The sequence below is a fragment of the Bubalus bubalis genome, chromosome 16 (genome assembly GCF_019923935.1).
Source record: "Bubalus bubalis isolate 160015118507 breed Murrah chromosome 16, NDDB_SH_1, whole genome shotgun sequence".
Taxonomy (NCBI): domain Eukaryota; kingdom Metazoa; phylum Chordata; class Mammalia; order Artiodactyla; family Bovidae; genus Bubalus; species Bubalus bubalis.
The window spans coordinates 56,370,431-56,388,804 of NC_059172.1; the positions used below are offsets into that span (position 1 = coordinate 56,370,431).

General features: G+C 40.6%; 1 protein-coding gene across 2 annotated transcripts in view; it reads right to left on the reverse strand.

Moving 5' to 3' along the window:
• UBE4A (ubiquitination factor E4A) overlaps window positions 1-18,374 on the reverse strand; it is a 42,611-nt gene that overhangs the window by 23,052 nt on the left and 1,185 nt on the right. Inside the window, exons 2-10 of one of the 2 annotated variants that reach the window (XM_025266809.3) lie at window positions 11,712-11,877; window positions 10,802-10,963; window positions 6,310-6,483; window positions 5,596-5,708; window positions 3,993-4,145; window positions 3,339-3,498; window positions 2,917-3,119; window positions 1,272-1,463; window positions 5-338 (exon numbers count right to left, since the gene is read on the reverse strand). In XM_025266809.3, the coding sequence (XP_025122594.1) occupies window positions 5-338; window positions 1,272-1,463; window positions 2,917-3,119; window positions 3,339-3,498; window positions 3,993-4,145; window positions 5,596-5,708; window positions 6,310-6,483; window positions 10,802-10,922 (1,450 nt within the window). In that variant the 5' untranslated portion in view covers window positions 10,923-10,963; window positions 11,712-11,877. The remainder of the gene's footprint in view (window positions 1-4; window positions 339-1,271; window positions 1,464-2,916; window positions 3,120-3,338; window positions 3,499-3,992; window positions 4,146-5,595; window positions 5,709-6,309; window positions 6,484-10,801; window positions 10,964-11,711; window positions 11,878-18,374) is intronic. The other variant, XM_006044695.4, reaches the window with a different exon arrangement.

An 18,374-nucleotide genomic window follows, 5' to 3' on the forward strand; every position in this document is an offset into this window, starting at 1 on the left:
CTACCTCTCATGTGTACATTTTTTATTTTTCGTTCTTCATCATTCAACTCCTTCAGGGCACAGTAAGTAGGATTAAAGGTGAGGAGCCGAGAGGATCTGGGTTTGCAAAATGGCTGGCATAGCTTCAGGAGAGCAGCACCCAGATTCAGAAAGAAGGCATCCGAGGCATACATTTGGAAGAAGATTTCTGGCATCTGATTGGCCCAAATCTTGGTGCGGCCTGCGTTTGCATGCAAACAGTTTCCGAGCCAGGACAAGATACAGTGTTTGGTTTCTGGAGAGAGCTGGAGTAGGTTCTTCAGCATCTGGTAGATCTTTTCATGGTACCGAGCCATGAACTGTTTAACCAGAAAACACAACCACAGAACATTCCAGTTGCATAATCCTAATATTTGTTACTCTCAAACCTTAGCCACTGGCAATCTCCAAAAATACATGAATCCTGATCTTTCCCTTACTCTCCCTGTGCCCCCCCCATTCTGATTTAAAAAAAAAAAAAAATAATTCTGGGCACGTGTAAGTCTTCCTGATGAGCTGCCAAACTACAGCTAGCATTTACATAGCTTTAGAGTAGGGGCAGAGTAGGGGCTGGTAAACTTTCTCTTCCGAAGGCCAGATGATAACTATTTTTGGCTTTGCATGCCATATAGTCTCTGTAGCACCTATTCAACTCTACCACTGCGGCATAAAGTCAAGCCATAAACAATACACAGAAGTATGTCTAGGTTCAATACAACTACTTACAAAAAAAGGCGGCAGGCTGGATTTGACCACTGCTATAATTTGCCAACCTCTGCTTTAGAAAGGTGTGATGATGGGAGATTTAAACTGCCCCCAGTTCAACCATTGATTGCCGTATGTTGGCCAGACTTATACCATATAATTTATGCTAGGAAGCCCAAACAGAGATGACACAGGGGAAAGGAGGAAAAGGAAAACGATTTGGCTTTTAAGCCGGAGTTCATTCAGAAGATTTTAGGACCTGAAGTTTTAAGAAATACCTTGGTGAGGAAAATGAGAATTGAGAGCAGGTGACTGTGCTACAACACAGGGCAAAGAATAGCAGCAGCTCATTCTGAACCAAACAAGGGTCTGTCCTCTGCTCTTAGCGCATGCTAAAAAGAGGACCATTTCTTTACACGATTACGGTAGAGAGTCACCCAGATCAATCTGCTTTCCCAAAAGGCTCAAGTAGCCTTGTCTGCATTTGCTTCCTGAGGAAACAATACTTAAGAGATTGGGGACCGGAATGCACCAGGAAACAGCTCCACCTGATGAATGTTGGCCTCCTGTACTTTGATCTCCTGGGGACTGGAACGAGATGGGTTCAGGAAGTAGCCATGATTTTCTATGACTCCCGGTGTCTTTAATAAGCAGGAGATATTCAAGATTATTCCTAGCAAGGTCTTCTGGTACATCTGTCCATTACTTGGATCCTTGGGCTGAATGTAGTCTACAAAAACCTGTAGGAAAAGACAAGTCCTAATCAATTGTCTGTATGATGAGGTAAGTGATGGGGTGAGAGAGCTTCAAAGAGTTAGGACTATACAGCAACCGGGACTTCCCTGGTGGTCCAGTGGTTAAGGATCTGCCAACGCAGGGGACGTTGCCGGGGTCCAGCCCTGGTGGATCCAAGGAATTCGAAGCGGGGACGGCGTCAGCGAGGATCAGGAAACAACTGCTTAATTAAACTTTAATTAAGGATATAAAGAGTCATAGAATAAGGATAGCTCAGTGAGGAAATTCAGTGGAGAAAAGAGGCTGAAATAAGGATAGCTCAGTGAGGAAATTCAGTGGAGAAAAGAGGCTGAATAATTCAGCCAGAAGGTGAGAGAAAGAACGACATGGGGAGACCAAGTTTCGGTGAACAAGGCCCGCACTTTATTTTCCAAAGTAGTTTTTATACCTTAACTTATGCATAGAGGATAATGGGGGAAGGGGTAGAGTCATGCAGCAAGCCAGGCTTTCTTCCTGCAAATTTATCATATGCAAAAGCTTAGTTGATTTGCATCATCTTTTGGCCCGGAGGCCTGTTAACATTTTAAGACCCTTTCTTCAGAAAGCTTATTTTTCTCTAAAGGTGATTGGTCAGGAGCCACCCTCCAAAAGCATTAGATAAAGTTGCATTCCTACAGAGCAAAGGTGTGGTGGGCTATAACAAGAAAAAGAATTAACTCAAGGGTCCCAGGTTACAAACATTAAAGCTACTACTTACACCAATTATATTAATCAATACACTGCCAGGGACACAGCAGGTAAGGGATATGGAAACTTAGCAGCAAACATTGGCCCAACAAGTGAAAATCCCTTCACCAATACAATTTCTAATCAATCTTTTAACTGCTCAAAGGAATCTGTATTTAGACAGTTTAGAACATGGAGCTGTAAGTTAACTCTTTTTTCAGAGAGAGGTAGTGGGGGACAGCCCCCGTAAAGTCAGAGGTGTAGGTGAAAGCACAAAGCAGAAAGTAGGCAGACTCTGGTTTTGGGGGGTAGATGCTCGAGAATTTCCAGGGGGACTCCTGAGGCTCCATCCCGCCTTTGCGTATGCCGAGCCTCCTTCCTCATGACCTTTGTCATGGGTGGAGCTCCTCACGCTGGCTCCCGGCAGTGACAGAATTCCAGTTGAGCTATTCCAGATCCTGAAAGATGATGCTGTGGAAAGTGCTGCACTCAATATGCAATATGCACTCAATATGCAATATGCCGGCTCCCGGCAGGACGTGGGTTCGATCCCTGATTGGGGAACTAAGATCCCACAAGCCACATAGCATAGCCAAAAACAAAACAAAACAAAAAAAGACTATGTAACAACCAATGTACCTTTCTTATATAATAGGTAATATTACAGTGCCCTCAGGACAGGGAAGCATAAGCTTCCAACTCAACTGAACACATGTGAACTTTCAGACCTACCTTGGCCATATCCTTCTGCTTAGTGAAATAGAGAAGAATGTCCAGATACGTGTACAGTAGAATCTGGCAGAGTTCTAGATCTTTGATTCGGCTCGATAAAATGTCAAACACTGGAATCATGACTTCTGGAAATGTTCGAACTTCCTCATCTAATATCAAAGCTTCGATGACCTCATCCAGAAACTCAGCTACATTTTCAAAATCTGATGGAAAACAAACGAGAGAGAGGAGGCCAAAGGAATTTCTATATGCCTTTACACACAGCTCTTTACTTTGCTGAACTTTTGATAATTCTACTGGTATAGAAACCCATTTTATTCATTTATGCTGGAACCATAGTGGCTCTGAGGCTTTTTAATGCAATCAGAGGAATGTTACAGAAATCGAATGCAGACGCTCACAGATCTTGCTTATGTACTCACGGCCTCCTAGGATGGCTTCCACCATCAAATCTACCAGCTGCTCGTGGATGTTTTGGTCAACGTAGATCTCTGGGGTGAGAAGGACTGTTCGGGTATTGGACACAGTGAGGTTCCTGCACTGCACTGCAAAGGGCAGCAGGTTCTCTGGGACTTTGGTAATCTGGAAACAGCAACAGACAGAGGGAGGATGCTAGCTCTGTGACCTGGCACTAAGGCAGGTACAGCAAACAGAAGGGGAGAGACACTGCGTCTCAAAACAATAGGGCTTTGCTATGGATGCTTGAAAAGCCATGAGAGTTCATTCCTTAGGTTAAGGAATCACCTCTTAGAAATTCTATTGCTGGAAGTGATCAAGCTTAGTCTACTCTGTTATACACACCTCAGTAGAAATGAATTTATCAAATTTTTTTTTTATAAAGGTGTGATATTTTAAAGACGTTTGTAGAAAGAATAAGAGGCATTTGTTAACTGGGGAAGGGGAAGACCCCAAGCCACAGAAAAGGAGAGATTAACACTTCAGAAAACAAACTAACAGGACCTCTGATATCCAGTTTCAGATACACTGTGATGTATACAAATTAATATAAAAGACACTGATCCAATCCTCTGGGTTACATCATACCCAAGAGTACTTAATGGCAATGATTCCTTTACCTCTTCCTTGGCTCTTTGAAAGCAGGAATAAAGGTAACAAAAAATGTGCTTCTCCCCTGCGTCTCGATCAGCAGAGAGATTCAATGTTGTAGAAGAAGTCATGTTAATCAAGTGGTTGCCTGGATCTTGAAGTAATAAGCGAGTGAAGACAGCCTATTAGGAAAAATAAATAAATGAGAATACTAAATCACTGCAAAGTTAATGTAACTTTGCATTACATTTTTATTTATTTTACATAAATAATTTTTAAATTTTTATTTATTTTTACATTTTATTTTTTTTACTGAAGTATAGTTGATTTACAATGTTGTGTTAGTTTCAGGTGTACAGGAAAGTGATTTAGTTACACACACACACATACATATCTATTCTTTTTCAGATTCTTTTCTATTATAGGTATTATAAGATATTGAATGTAGTTCCCTGTGCTATACAGTTGGTCTCTGTTGTTTATCTATTTGGTATACAGTAGTGTGTATCTGTTAATTGCAAATTCCTGATTTATCTGCCTCCATCCCTGTCCACTGCAAAGTTAGTTTTAGAACATCAAGACATAAAAGATAATTTTGACACAGGTAATTATGAGAATCACAGAATGTAAAAGGGAAAAAAGGGCAGGAGTATAGATGCAGACATAGAGAATGAACTTGTGGACACAGAGGAGGGAAGGGGAAAGTGGGGTGAATTGAGAGAGTAGCACTGACATAATACTACCATGTGTGAAATAAAACGCTAGTGGAAGCTGCTGTGTAACACAGGGAGTTCAGCTCAGTTTCAGGGAGGTGGGATGCGGAGGGTTGGTGAGAAGGCTCAAGAGGAAGGGGATATACGTATATAATACTTACAGATGATTCATACTGTTGTATACCAGAAACCAACACAACATTGTAAGGCAATTATCCCTCAATTAAAAGAAATTATGTATACAAATTTAACTGTTTATATCATTATCCTAAAGCAAGCTTAAGTGTCTAGCATAGCCCCAAGCACAGAGTAAGCATTAAAAGAATATTTGTTGAATAGTGTGGAGAACGAGAGATTAAACTTATATGTGAAATCTACTACTCTTCATGATTGCTGATTTCATTCAGACTTTATATAGACAGTTTAAACATATGAAGTTAAACTACAAGTTGTCAAGTGTCTTCCCTACTAAACTTTCATCCATTTAATATTAATTAAGCACTTGTAAGGTAGAATGTAGTTTTGATTTTGAAAAAGATATAAAGAAAGAGAGGGGCCTTGACCTCAATAAGTTAAGTGTCTATGGGAGAGAGAGGAGAGGTACATAGAAAAGCCACAACTTGGGATGGAAAGAGACAATTCTTATAAGAGATGCAAGAGATTACTGTAAGTGCCCAGAGAGAAAATAACAACTTATACCTGGTGAAACTTTGTAAACGGGATGACTTGTTAACTGTGTCTTGCAGGATGGGTAGATTTGGACATGGGACCATGGGTAGATGAGCACATCCAAAAGAGGGACAACACAGACAGTGTAAGAGACAGAGCTAAGAAAGCCATGGTTGGAGAATGGAGAGCAGAATTCAGCTGCATGGCTGATTTTTACTGAAGGCACATGTAAGGAATGGAAGAATGGTACCTGCTCTACGTTGTTCATATCAAGCCAGTCTTGATCTTCCAGGTCTACTGCCATTTCTTCCAAATACACACACCGGCTAGGGATGCCATTCCCACTTTTCAGGCTTGGGTCACCTGAGAAATGGTTTTAGTCTGATAGGTTAAGAATAATGCTTCTGCCTTACACAGACAACTGATCTTGACAGCATTTCTCTCGAATCCGAAGTTTGACTCAGGTAATATCAGAGTGATCTTGACACACAGAACAGTATCTACAGATTTAACCCCTCCACCCCAACCCCAAAGAGCACGTGCTTTGTTATAAACCTAACATCATGACATTTAAAGAGTAAATCCCAGACATCAGGAGTAGTTTGGGGGTTTAACTACAGACAGGGCACAGAGGGGAAACACTAAATCTTCTTGGGGCTTGCATCAAAATGTTTAGATCACCTCTGAGAAGAAAACAGACTTGGCTACCATTCCCATCGCCCTTTTTAAAGTAGAAAAGGCAGCAGAAGCTACACGGTCCAGTCAGAATCAGAAATGAAAGTTGTATGTGTGTCAAAATACTGCTTTAACAAAAGCTTCCTTGAAAATATAAATAAACCCTGTGTTCCTGGGAGTGTGGTGGGTTTGTTTAACCATCAGATACAGTAAGTTTCTAAGACTGAATCCTTAGCCCAAGCAGGAAAGGCAGAGTAGTGAATCCATTGGCTGCAAATCTGTAACTCACTGTTGTCCAGAGTGATGAGGAAGATCCTTTGGATCATGTGATTGATGTTGAGTTGCTCACATATTTCCTGCTGTGAACGGAATGAGCGGCTGATCTCAGCCACAGAGTAATCAAATTCATCCAGGCTCTCTGACACACTATTATCCGAGTCATCTGGGCTGGCTGGGAGTTCATCTGCCAGAAAATGTAAGTCATTAACAGTTACAATCCTCTCTTTAAGAGAAAACCAAGTATACATGATAAACGTCACCAAGCGGGGGAGGTTAATTTTGGATGTTAACTTATTAGTGAACATCTCAAGTCAGTCAACATCTTGTTTTTTTTTAAATTAAGGTATCATTGACATATATTCATTCCAGCTGTACAACATTACAATATTTGTATATATTGTAAAATGATCACCACAATAAATCAGGTTAACATCTGTCACGGTACGTGCGTGTGTGCTAAGTCACTTCAGTTGTGTCCAACTCTTTGTGACCCCATGGACCGTGTAGCCCGTCAGGCTCCTCTGTCCATGCGATTCTGCAGACAAGAGTACTGGAGTGGGTTGCCATGCCCTCCCTCAGGAGATCTTCCCAACCCAGGGACTGAACCCACGTCCTCTTGTGTCTCCTGCGTTGGCAGGTAGATTTTTTACACTAGCGCCACCTGGGAAGCCCCTATGTCACCATAAATAGCTACAATTTTTTTTCTTGTGGTAAGAACTTTTAAGATCTACTTTCTTAGCAATGTTCAAACACACATGTAATACAGTATTGTTAACTACAGTCACCATGCTGTTCACTGCATCCTTATGACTATTTTATTACTGGAAGTTTGTACCTTTTGGAACTCTTCATCCATTTTGTCACCCCCAACCCCTGCCTCTGGCAACCCCAAATCTAGTCTGCTTGTTTTTTTTTTTCTTTTTAAATATTCCAATATAAGTGAGATCATATGGTATTTGTCTTTCTCTGACTTATTTGCCTCAGCACAATGCCCTCAAGGCCCATCTACTGTCCACCTGAATAATGCTGCAATGAACATGGGGGTGCATATATCTTCTCCAATTAGTGTTTCTGTTTTCTTTGGATAAATACCCAGAGATAGAATTGCTGGATCATATGGTAGCTTTATATTTAATTTTTTTAGGAAGCTCCATGCTGATATTTTCCACAGTGGCTGAACCAACTTAAAATCCCACCAACAGTGCACAAGGGTACCCTTTTCTCCACATCCTTGCCAACACATTATTTCTTGTCTTTTTGATAATAACCATTCTAACAAGCATGTGTGGTTTTGATTTACATTGCCCCGATTAATGATGTTGAGCACTGTTTCATGCGGATGTTGACCATCTATATGTCATCTTTGGAAAAATGTTCATTCAGATCCTCTGCCCATTTTTAAATTGGATTGTTTGGCAGTTTTTGCCATTGAGTTGTATCAGGAAACATCTTAAGTACAGAATTCTGAAATCCCTGGTTATAAAATCTACCATATTTCAAAAACTAAGTTTTATTTTTTCTACTCATAATTAATTGTATTCCATAATGCCAAAAGTAGCAACACTACCTTCCCTAAAGAATCCTAGTGAGCAAAGAATTATCTAATAGATCACCAAGCCTTTACTTATATTAAATATATGGCTTTTCCCTGATTTTAAGAGAACACATTTTTCTTATTTTTAAATTTTTATTTATTTATTTTTGGCTGTGATGCTTGGCTTGTGGGATCTTAGTTCCCTCACCAGGGATCAAACCTAGGTCCTTGAGAGTGAAAGCACAGAGTCATAACCACTGGACTGCCAGGAAATTCCCTTGCCTTTTAAACTTAATCAGCACCAACACCTCTCTGTTAGGTCATTTATAAGCCAACCTCATTCTTTTCAATAGCTGCCCTGTATTACGCTGAATGCACACAATGTGATCTATGTAGCGACTTCTCAACTGATGGACATTTGTATTGTTTCCAATTTCCCTGATTTCAAACAACACTGTACCACATATAACTTATTATTTTTGTGCACCTGTATGAGTACTTCTGTAGGATAAATTCACAGAAGCAGAACTGCTGGATTAAAAAGCCTGAATATTTAAAAGTTAACATATATGTATTACCAAATTACTCTAAGAAAGACTACTCTGGGATTTCCCGGGTGCTCTAGTGGCTGAGATGCTCCCAATGCAGGGGGCCAGGGTTTAATCCCTGGTTAGTGAACTAGATCCCACATTTGTTGTTTTTGTTTAGTTCCTAAGTCACATCTGATCTTTGTGACCCCCAAGGATGGTAGCCTGTCAGGCTCCTCTGTCCATGGGATTTCCCAGGTAAGAATACTGGAGTAGGTTGCCATTTCCTTCTCCAGGAGATCCCACATGCCACAGCTAAAGATCCTGTGCAGCTGGACCTCATGCAGCAAAAAAGAAAACCAAAACCACTACAATTTACATGGCTACGAGTATATGGGGCTTCACCAGTACTCAGTGGTAAAAATCCACCTGCAAAGCATGAGACTAGGGTTTGATCCCTGGGTCAGGAAGATCCCCTGGAGATCTTCTCCTGGAGAACGAAATGGCAACCCACTCTAGTAATCTTGCCTGGAAAATCCCTGGACAGAGGAGCTTAGTGGACTACAGTCCCTGGCGGAGTCACAAAGAGTCAGACACAACTTGGCAACAGCAGCACCAGTGTATGAGAGAGTGCCTGTTTAAAGCTTCACAAACTGCACAGACTAAAAACTATCTAATTGTTGTCTTAATGGGCATTTCTTTAATTATTAGCTAGATTGGATTTTTTAAAGTAATTTGAGTATATATAAATTGTCCCCATTTTCAATTAGTTATTTTTTTCTTATTGATAGAATCCTTTTACTTTTTTATAAAGCAACTTAGAGCTTCTCAGAATGGTGCTGATGCTAAAGGGGTGTATAAGTAGTGTTGCTCACTAAAAGCCACATGCAAGCCTGTATCTGCATTTTCCTTTGCTGATAAAATGGTTACTCTCAAAGTCTGGGCAAAATTCTCAGATGCAAGAGTTGCTTCAGTGTGGTGAACTGAGCAGAAGTGAAGCTCAATACAGGAGGTCAAAGGTTTTGCTAGAGTACTAACTGCTGGAGGAAAACAGGTTAGACCTGGTGGCCTGGCAAACTCAGTGTAAACAAACTAAGACAATGAGGTGCCAAAATAGTAACAGAAGGGCATGCACCTGACTTGTTCCCACTGCAATGCTCCCAATTCTAGCCAGCCTTATGTCTGTTTATGGCCAGAAGGATGAGTGTTCAGTTGCTCTATTCCTATACCATTAAGGTCTCCTCTGAATTCCTAGAGTGACAAGTACTGATTAGCAAAATTTCCCTCAACCACATACTTAAAATTTTTTTCTCATTTCCTTATTTTTCCAATTCCACACTTTTCAATCTCCTAATCCAAGGGTTCCCATTCTGAGCCTATATTTTAGAAGTCCGGGAAAGTTTTCAGAGACTGAGACTCAGAGCTGCCTCTTTCCATCATGTTAAAAGGTCAGCATTACATGTATTTCTTCTGTTTCATCTGTCTCTGTCTACTACTCATCTGTCTTGCTCTCACTTCCTTTTTATTCAATCCTAATCAGAGAGTAAGGCCATATGTACACAGTAGTATACATATCTGAACACTTCTGAAATAAACACAATAAAGGCAAAGTATAAATGTTTCTCCTTTCTTAAAAATAAAAACACATCTTTTTTGGAGGGAGGAGAAAGGGAGCAATTTCTGGCCTGAAAGTTTGTGCATACGCTCAAGAAAACTAATATATTTGGGAAACAGCATCCCAATTCTTCTGTATTACCTACATTCTTATATATATACCTATATATTCTTATATACCTATATATTCTTCATATATTACCTATAGGGCGGAAGCTAGACTTGATCTTTACTTTGGTCCCAGATGAGGAAAATCACTTTTCTGATTAGTGAGATATTGTCCTAATTTTTTTCACATGAAGGGTAAGGATCAGATTTTCCTAGAAGTCTGTTCTAAAAGCAGTAAGCTATGAAAGTGTAATGAAAAAGCATTTTGCTTGAGAGAAGACTCTGAAGCACTGGGCTTAAGAACAAATCTCATTTCTCTATAGGCTAGAAGGCTCTAAGTCTTCCTTTAACACACCTGCTGTCTAGAGCTGCATGTGACTTGTTTCCCACACCTACAACTATAACCTGTTTCTTATGTTAAAAAAAAATTAGCACCTTTGTTAAGTATCTTTCCCTAGGTGATTTGTAAAACAAGAAAGCTTGACAGCTTTGGGAGCATGACGGGCATCTGTTACTCCAGAACCACCCGTTCTCTGGTCTTTTTAAGCCAGGGATAGGACAAGAAGTCCCCCAAACCAAACAAACAACAAATACGAACAAAATACCAACTTCTGCCCGAAATATAAATTCCAGTTGCAATTAAGGACCCAAAGAATATTTAATTTGGGAAGACCCCATTCTAGGTCATCTCATCCGCTGCTATTGGCTCCTCCACTTACCAGATTGCTGCTTCAGCTGCTCTTTTTGGATTGCTGCAAACTGTTTGGCATCAGCCAAGGAGCCAAAAAGAGCAGCAAAGGGGTTACTTGAGATGTTGTTGTTATTCTCCTGGTCTGTCATTTCACTTTAAAGTATCCTCCATCCAGACCTAGGGGGAGGGGCTATAGAAAGGACAGGTATTAGACGTGGAAGGGCAGATAACACAACAGTTGTGATAAAATCATTGTTGTTTCTTTTCCCATTCCTTGACTATGGTACATTTTAAAAGGCTTTGGGTAAGACTTGCCAACTTTTGTTCCAAGATTCAAGGCATTTTTGGCAAAAAGGTTACAAACCGACCAACTGGACAAGCTGGCCTGATTTAGGGGTGGCTAAAACCAAGAAACTTAAAAGATGCTCAGGGATGCATTTATCTGTTGACATGTTCTATTTGCTATACCTTTAAAAAAAATAGGTTAGAGAGGATTATTAAAGTCAAAGAGGAAACTGAGCTACTAGTTGTAACAACAAAGTAGCACTTGAACATGACAAAAATTTCCCATAAATCTCTAGGCTGGTTGACTAGTTCTCATTCAGCATGAGCATAAAGTGGTGCTTGTGCTTGCTCAGGCTTCTGTGACTTAAGGGTTGGAGCCAGGAACTCCTCAGCTACACAGAAACTAAATGGAAGCCTATATGTCAGAGGTGGAATTGCAAACCAGGATAGGAATCAGATTAGGAGCATACCATGGGTTTTAAATCTATATTAAGCAATCCATCTCTATTTCCTGGCTTATGACTACTGATGTTTCTTCCTCCAAGAACTAAATGGTCTTTGCTTAATTCTACATTTAACCTTCCCTGTTTATATGATTTTTACAATACTGAAGAGACACAATTCCTGCTGTGTAATATGAAATAGATATATACCTCAAAGGTATTTAGAGGAGCTGACTGAGCCTGCATTTGCACTCTTCTGATAACATTTCCTCATCCAAGCGCCAAGGGGACTCAGGGGTATAATGGGATGAGCAGAGCTCCCTGAAAGGCTTTCTCCCCTTTTGAAATTTTAAGGCCACAGCATAGAAATACAACCCTGAAAAGGGTGAGAAGAGACAAAGGGTATGAATATTCTGCTTACGAGGATGCTGAACTGCTACAAGGACAGAGGTTCTTAGAAGGAGTGGGGTCAGGGATACAAGGCAGGAGGCAAAAAGAACATTTGGTTTACCTTTAATTGAGGTAAGACTCCTTACGGAATCACACTAACGAAAGCTAATACAAGTTGAAAAGTTACTCTTTTTTGGAGACAGACTATAACACTTTTTTTTTTGGACAGTGCTGAGGCATCTCTACCTGTTGCTTCGTGCTCCTCTGTTGAGCTTTCTGCCTAAAAGCTAATGGTTACTGAGCTGTAATGACAGTCTAGTCTCGTCTCAGCATGCTGCTGACCTTGACTACTTCAAAGAACTCAAAGGTTAGATGTTGCTCTATGTATTTTACTTTTTGTTAGGTATAGTTTAGTTGAGCTTAATCATGCAAAAAAGAAAGATAGCATAAAGTTGGAATTAACAATCCTTGCGAGGTCTTTCCTTCCCTTTAAACACTGCAGTGTTGTTCAGTCGCTAGGTTGTGTCTGACTCGGTGACTCCAGGGACTGCAGCACACCAGGCTTCCCTGTTCATCACTATCTCCCGGTGTTTGCTCAAACTCATGTCCATTCATTCCGTGATGCCATCCATCCAGATCGTCCTCTGTTGCCCCCTTATCCTCCTGTTCTTAACCTTTCCCAGCAACAGGGTGTTTTCCAATGAGTTGATTTTTTCCAACAGGTGGCCAAAGTATTGGAGTTTCAGCTTCAGCACCAGCCCTTCCAATGAAAATTCAGGGATGATCTCCTTTAAGATTGCCTGGTTTATCTCCCTGCTATCCAAGGAACTCTCAATCTTCTCCAGCACCACAGTTTGAAAACATCAATTCTTTGGCGCTCAGCCTTCTTTACAGTCTAACTCTCACACCCATACATTGCTACTGGAATAATCACAGCTTTGAATATATGGACCTTTGTCAGCAAACTGATATCTCTGCTTTTTAATATGCTGTCTATGTTTGTCATAGCTTTTCTTCCAAGGAGCAAGTGTCTTTTAATTTCATGGCTGCAGTCACCATCTGCAGTGATTTTGAAGCCCAGAAAAATAAAATCTGTCACTGTTTCCAATTTTCCCTCATCTATTTGCCATGAAGTAATGGGATCAGATGCCATGATCTTCGTTTTTTGAATGCTGAGTTTTAAGCCAGCTTTTTTACCCTCCTTGTTCACCTTAATCAAGATACTCTTCAATTCTTCTTCGCTTTCTGCCATTAGGGTGGTGTCATCTGCATATCTGAGATTCCTGATATTTCTCCCAGCAATCTTGATTCCAGCTTGTGCTTCATCCAGCCTGGCGTTTCCCATGATGTACTCTATAGCAGTAAAATAAGCAGGGTGACAATATACAGCTTTGACGTACTCCTTTCCCAATTTTGAACCAGTCCTTTGTTTCATGACGGTTCTAACTGTTGCTTCTTGACCTGCACACAGGTTTTGCATGAGACAGGTAAGGTGGTGTGGTATTCCCATCTCTTGAAGTTTTCCACAGTTTGTTGTGATCCACACAGTCAAAGGCTTTAGCACAGTCAATGAAACAGATGTTTTTCTGGAATTCCCTTGCTTCTTCTATGATCCAAAGGAAGTCGGCAATTTGATCTGTGTTTCCTCTGCCTTTTCTAAATCCAGCTTGTACTTCTGGAAGTTCTCGGCTCACGTACTGTGGAAGCCTAGCTTGAAGGATTTGAGCATTACCTTGCTAGCATGTGAAATGAGCGCAACTGTATGGTAGTTTGAACATTCTTTGGCATTGCCCTTATTTATTTCCCTTAATTCATGTAGAAGCACCAAGAATTGTGTCACTGTTAGCTGACCACCACCCTACCTCTATCCTGAGGTACCCAAAGGAATGCAAAAAGTGTAGTGAGCTCTTTTTATTTTTCTGCCTCCAAAATATCAATTTCTTTTTTCAACATGACACCCCCAGTTTTCCTTTGAGGATCCACTCTGCTCCTAGTCCATGTGTTCAGAAGGGATGACCTCACCCATTAGCTCTAGGAATGGGCATATGAATCTGGCTTGGCCAAAAAGAATACAGCAGTCTCTAGCCAAAGGACTGATTCAGAGTGGGCACTGATTCTCTAGCAAGGCCTGTTATTAGATTGGTGCAAACGTTAACTGCGGTTTCAGACCATGAATTTTGTATCATTATAACTAGGCTCTAATATATCTTTATTAATTAAAATAGGAACCATTACAATCAACACATTTTTGCCAACAAGAAATAAATGTTTGTTCCTGTGGCATAAATGCTTCAGGATTCAATGAACTCTTGGAAAGCATTTTCTGCATCCTGCAGATTGTGGAAATGTTTTCCTTGCAAAAAGTTGTTGAGATGCTTGAAGAAGTGCTAGTAGGTTGGTGTGAGGTCAGGTGAATATGGTACATGAGGCAAAACTTCTTGCACTGTTGTGGGAATGTAAATTGATACAGCTACTACAGAAGACAGTATGGAGATTCCTTAAAAAACTAGGAATAAAACCACCCTATGACCCAGCAATCCCACTCCTAGGCATATACCCTGAGGAAACCAAACTGAAAAAGACACACGTACCCCAGTGTTCACTGCAGCACTATTTACAATAGCTAGGACATGGAAGCAACCTAGATGTCCACTGACAGATGAATGGATGAAGAAGTTGTGATACATATACACAATGGACTATTACTCAGGCATAAAACAGAACACATCTGAGTCAGTTCTAACGAGGTGAATGAACCTACAGCCTATTACAGAGAGAAGTAAATCAGAAAAAGAAAGATAAATACTATATACTAATACATATATATGGAATCTAGAAGGATGGTCGGAGAAGGCAATGGCACCCCACTCCAGTACTCTTGCCTGGAAAATCCCATGGACGGAGGAGCCTGGTAGGCTGCAGTCCATGAGGTTGCTAAGAGTCGGACATGACTGAGTGACTTCACTTTCACTTTTCAGTTTTATGCATTGGAAAAGAAAATGGCAACCCACTCCAGTGTTCTCGCCTGGAGAATCCCAGGGACGGGGGAGCCTGGTGGGAAGCTGTCTATGGGGTTGCACAGAGTTGGACACGACTGAAGCGACTTAGCAGCAGCAGCAGCAGCAGCAGGATGGTATCGAAGATTTATTTGCAGGTCAGCAATGGAGAAACAGACATAGAGAACAGACTTATGGACATGGGGAGAGGGGAGGAGAGAGTAACATGGAAACTTACATTACCATATGTAAAATAGATAGCCAATGGAAATTTGCTGTATGTCTCAGGGAACTCAAACAGGGGCTCTGCATCAATGTAGAGGGGTGGGATGGGAAGGGAGATGGGAGGGAGGTTCAAGAGGGAGGGGACATATGTATACCTATGGCTGATTCACGTTAAGGTTTGACAGAAAACAACAAAATTCTGTAAAGCAATTATCCTTCAATTAAAAAAACAAAACAAAAACTTCATAGCCCAATTCATTTAACTTTCGAATCGTTGGTTATGTGATGTGTTGTCGGGAGCTGTTGTGGAGAACTGGGCCCTTTCTGTTGACCAATGCCAGCTGCAGGCATTGCAGGTTTTGGTGTGTCTCATCGATCTGCTGAGCATACTTCTCAGATATAATGGTTTCTCTGGAATTTAGAAAGCTGTAGTGGATCAGGCTGGCAGCAGACCACCAAACAGTGACCATGACCTTTTTTTGGGTGCAGGTTTGGCTTTGGGAAGTGCTTTGGTGCTTCTTCTCAGTGCAACCCCTGAGTTGGATGTCACTGGTTGTCATATAAAATCCACTTTTTGTTGCATGTCACAATCTTTTTTTTTTTTTTTTTTATAATTTTTTTTTTCTGTGTGACCCCATGGACAGCAGCCCACCAGGCTCCTCTATCCACAGGATTCTCCAGGCAAGAATACTGGAGTGGGGTGCCATTTCCTTCTCCAGCATGTCACAATCTGATCGAGAAATGGTTCGTTGTTGTTGCACAGAATAAGAGAAGACGACACTCCAAAAGGACAACTTTTTTGATTTGCGGTCAGCTCACGAGGCACCTACTTATCGAGACTTTTCAACTTTCCAATTCATTTCAAATGCCAAATGACAACAGAATGGTCAGCACTGAGCTCTGTGGCAACTTCTTAAAACATGTAGTTGTAAGAGGATCAGCTTTGATCATCCTCTCAATAGGTCGCTGTCAACTTCCGACGGCTGGCCACTACGTTCATCTTCAAGGCTCTGAACTCCTTTGCAAAACTTGAACCACCACTGCACTGTACATTTATTAGTTCCTGGGCCAAATGAGTTTGATGTTTCGAGTTGTCTCCACTGCTTTACGACCCATTTTGAACTCGCATAAGAAAATCGCTCGAATTTGCTTTTGTCTAACATCATTTACATAGTCTAAAATAAATATAAAATAAATAGCAAGTAATAAGTCATTAGCAAAAAAAATTAAGGGATAAATGCACATTAAAATGATGTATAACATAACCATATTTAAGAATGTATTCCAATATCAAATGGTAAACTTCAACAATGTAGAAACTGCAATTACTTTTGCACCAACCTAAAAGAATCAGTGAACACTAGCTTCAGGCCTTTGGCTAAATCAACAGAAAAGGGAATTCTTTTTATTTTTCCTGCTTAGGTTGCTAGGCTGGTAAGACAGGAACCTGGAGTTGCCGTCTTTCCACCATCTAGAGAAGGCCTAGCCCAAAACTAAACCAACATGCAGGAAAAGACATGTGAGATGGAAAGAGCCTTCTCAGGTATAAAAAAGCCAGGAGATTTCCCTACACTGTGGGAGCCAGTTCAAATGGGTTTTTAAAAATACAACTGAAAAGAGTTCAGATTAGTACAAAGGAGATGCATCACCTGCACCATCTATGCAGAAAGGAAGGAAATAAAAAGCCAAGAATTAGCATGTAGGGCACATATGGGCTCTAAGACTATCAAGAGACATAAAGAGGATTTATCATCATAAATGGCATTATTTCCTCCTTTCTCAATACTACACTGTCACATTACATAAAGCTAGCTTAAGACTCCCTGGTAACCCAGTGGTTAGGACTTCACCTCCCAATGCAGGGGGTGTAGGTTCAATTCCTTGTCCTTCCTGGTATGGGAGCTAAGATCCCACATGCCTCATAGTAAAAAACAAAATATAAAACAGAAGCAATACTGCAACAAATTCCATAAAGACTTAAAATGGGTCACAAAAAGTTAGCTTCCCATGACATTTTATCTACATCAACAGGACTTATCTGTATTCCTAATGTAGATCTTCTTTTTTACTAGAAGGTAAGCAAGCAGAGTACAGGCTCATACCTAATTATTTTTTTCTTGTGTCTGGTATATTCCATAAACACAAAATCCCAAACATGCATCAAATGAGTCAATCTTACATGTAATTACTCCTGACCCTCTTGTAATCTATAGCAGCACCCATAATCCTACTTTAAGGTAAGGCTTTTGCTGTTTGTCTTGGGTTGCAGTGAAAGGTCAAGGTATCAGGCCAGGCACTCGTGGCCCTTCGCTATCTCAGCATGTGTAGAACAGAGAATGGAAACAAATCTCTGTTGTCATCCATGATGAAAGACAAAAAGGGCTTTGCCTACCTCATTAAGCTCATCTTTCTCATATGTACTTCAAATCTGTGCAACAACTATTTTCATGGAAAAAGAGCTAACTGTGCAACCAGGAAAGTTTTACACGAAAAGGGAGGACTGATCATTTGATGGAACCTTTGTCGGGATGTCAGTTTAGATTTGGTCAAGGATCTCACAAATGTAAAGAGCACCCAGATGTGACCCACTCCAAAAGGAAGGTCTGATAAAATGGAACCTTGATATTGTTTAATATTCAATATCACTGGGAATTTATAATCTCCTTTCAACTACCATACAAAGATAAAGCACTATCTTGTCGTCAGCCTTTGGCATGACACATCTACCAATTCTTAGACGTTTTTGGATTTGATTTTAAAAATACATCCTCTTTATTTATTTATTTACTTTTGGCCGTGAGGCTTGCAGGATCTTAATTCTCCAACCAGGGATTGAATCTGGGCCCTTGGCAATGAAAGTGCAGAGTCCTAACCACGGGACTGCCAGGGAATTCCCCCAATACATCCCCTTTAAAAACACATCTCTGATAGATGTGCTGCAAGGCTCTACATTTATAAAAGTTGTCTACCTCCAGTCCTATATAATCTTCTTGCCCTCCCCTGAGTTAATCTTTTGTTTACAAAGAATATGGCTAATCCTCTTAAGGGGGCACTGTCAGCCTTTAAAGAGATGACCACATAAATGTTTTAACATCAAATTTGGTATTGCTTTTAAACAGAAGTACTTGGAATACTTCACAAAAATGAGACTGTCAAAATCAAGCTTTATTAAATCATACTCCACAAGGTTTCTTTCCTGGCGAGTAATACTTGTGTGTGTATGCACCCGCACGGCTGCCCAGCTGTGTCTCACTCTGGGACC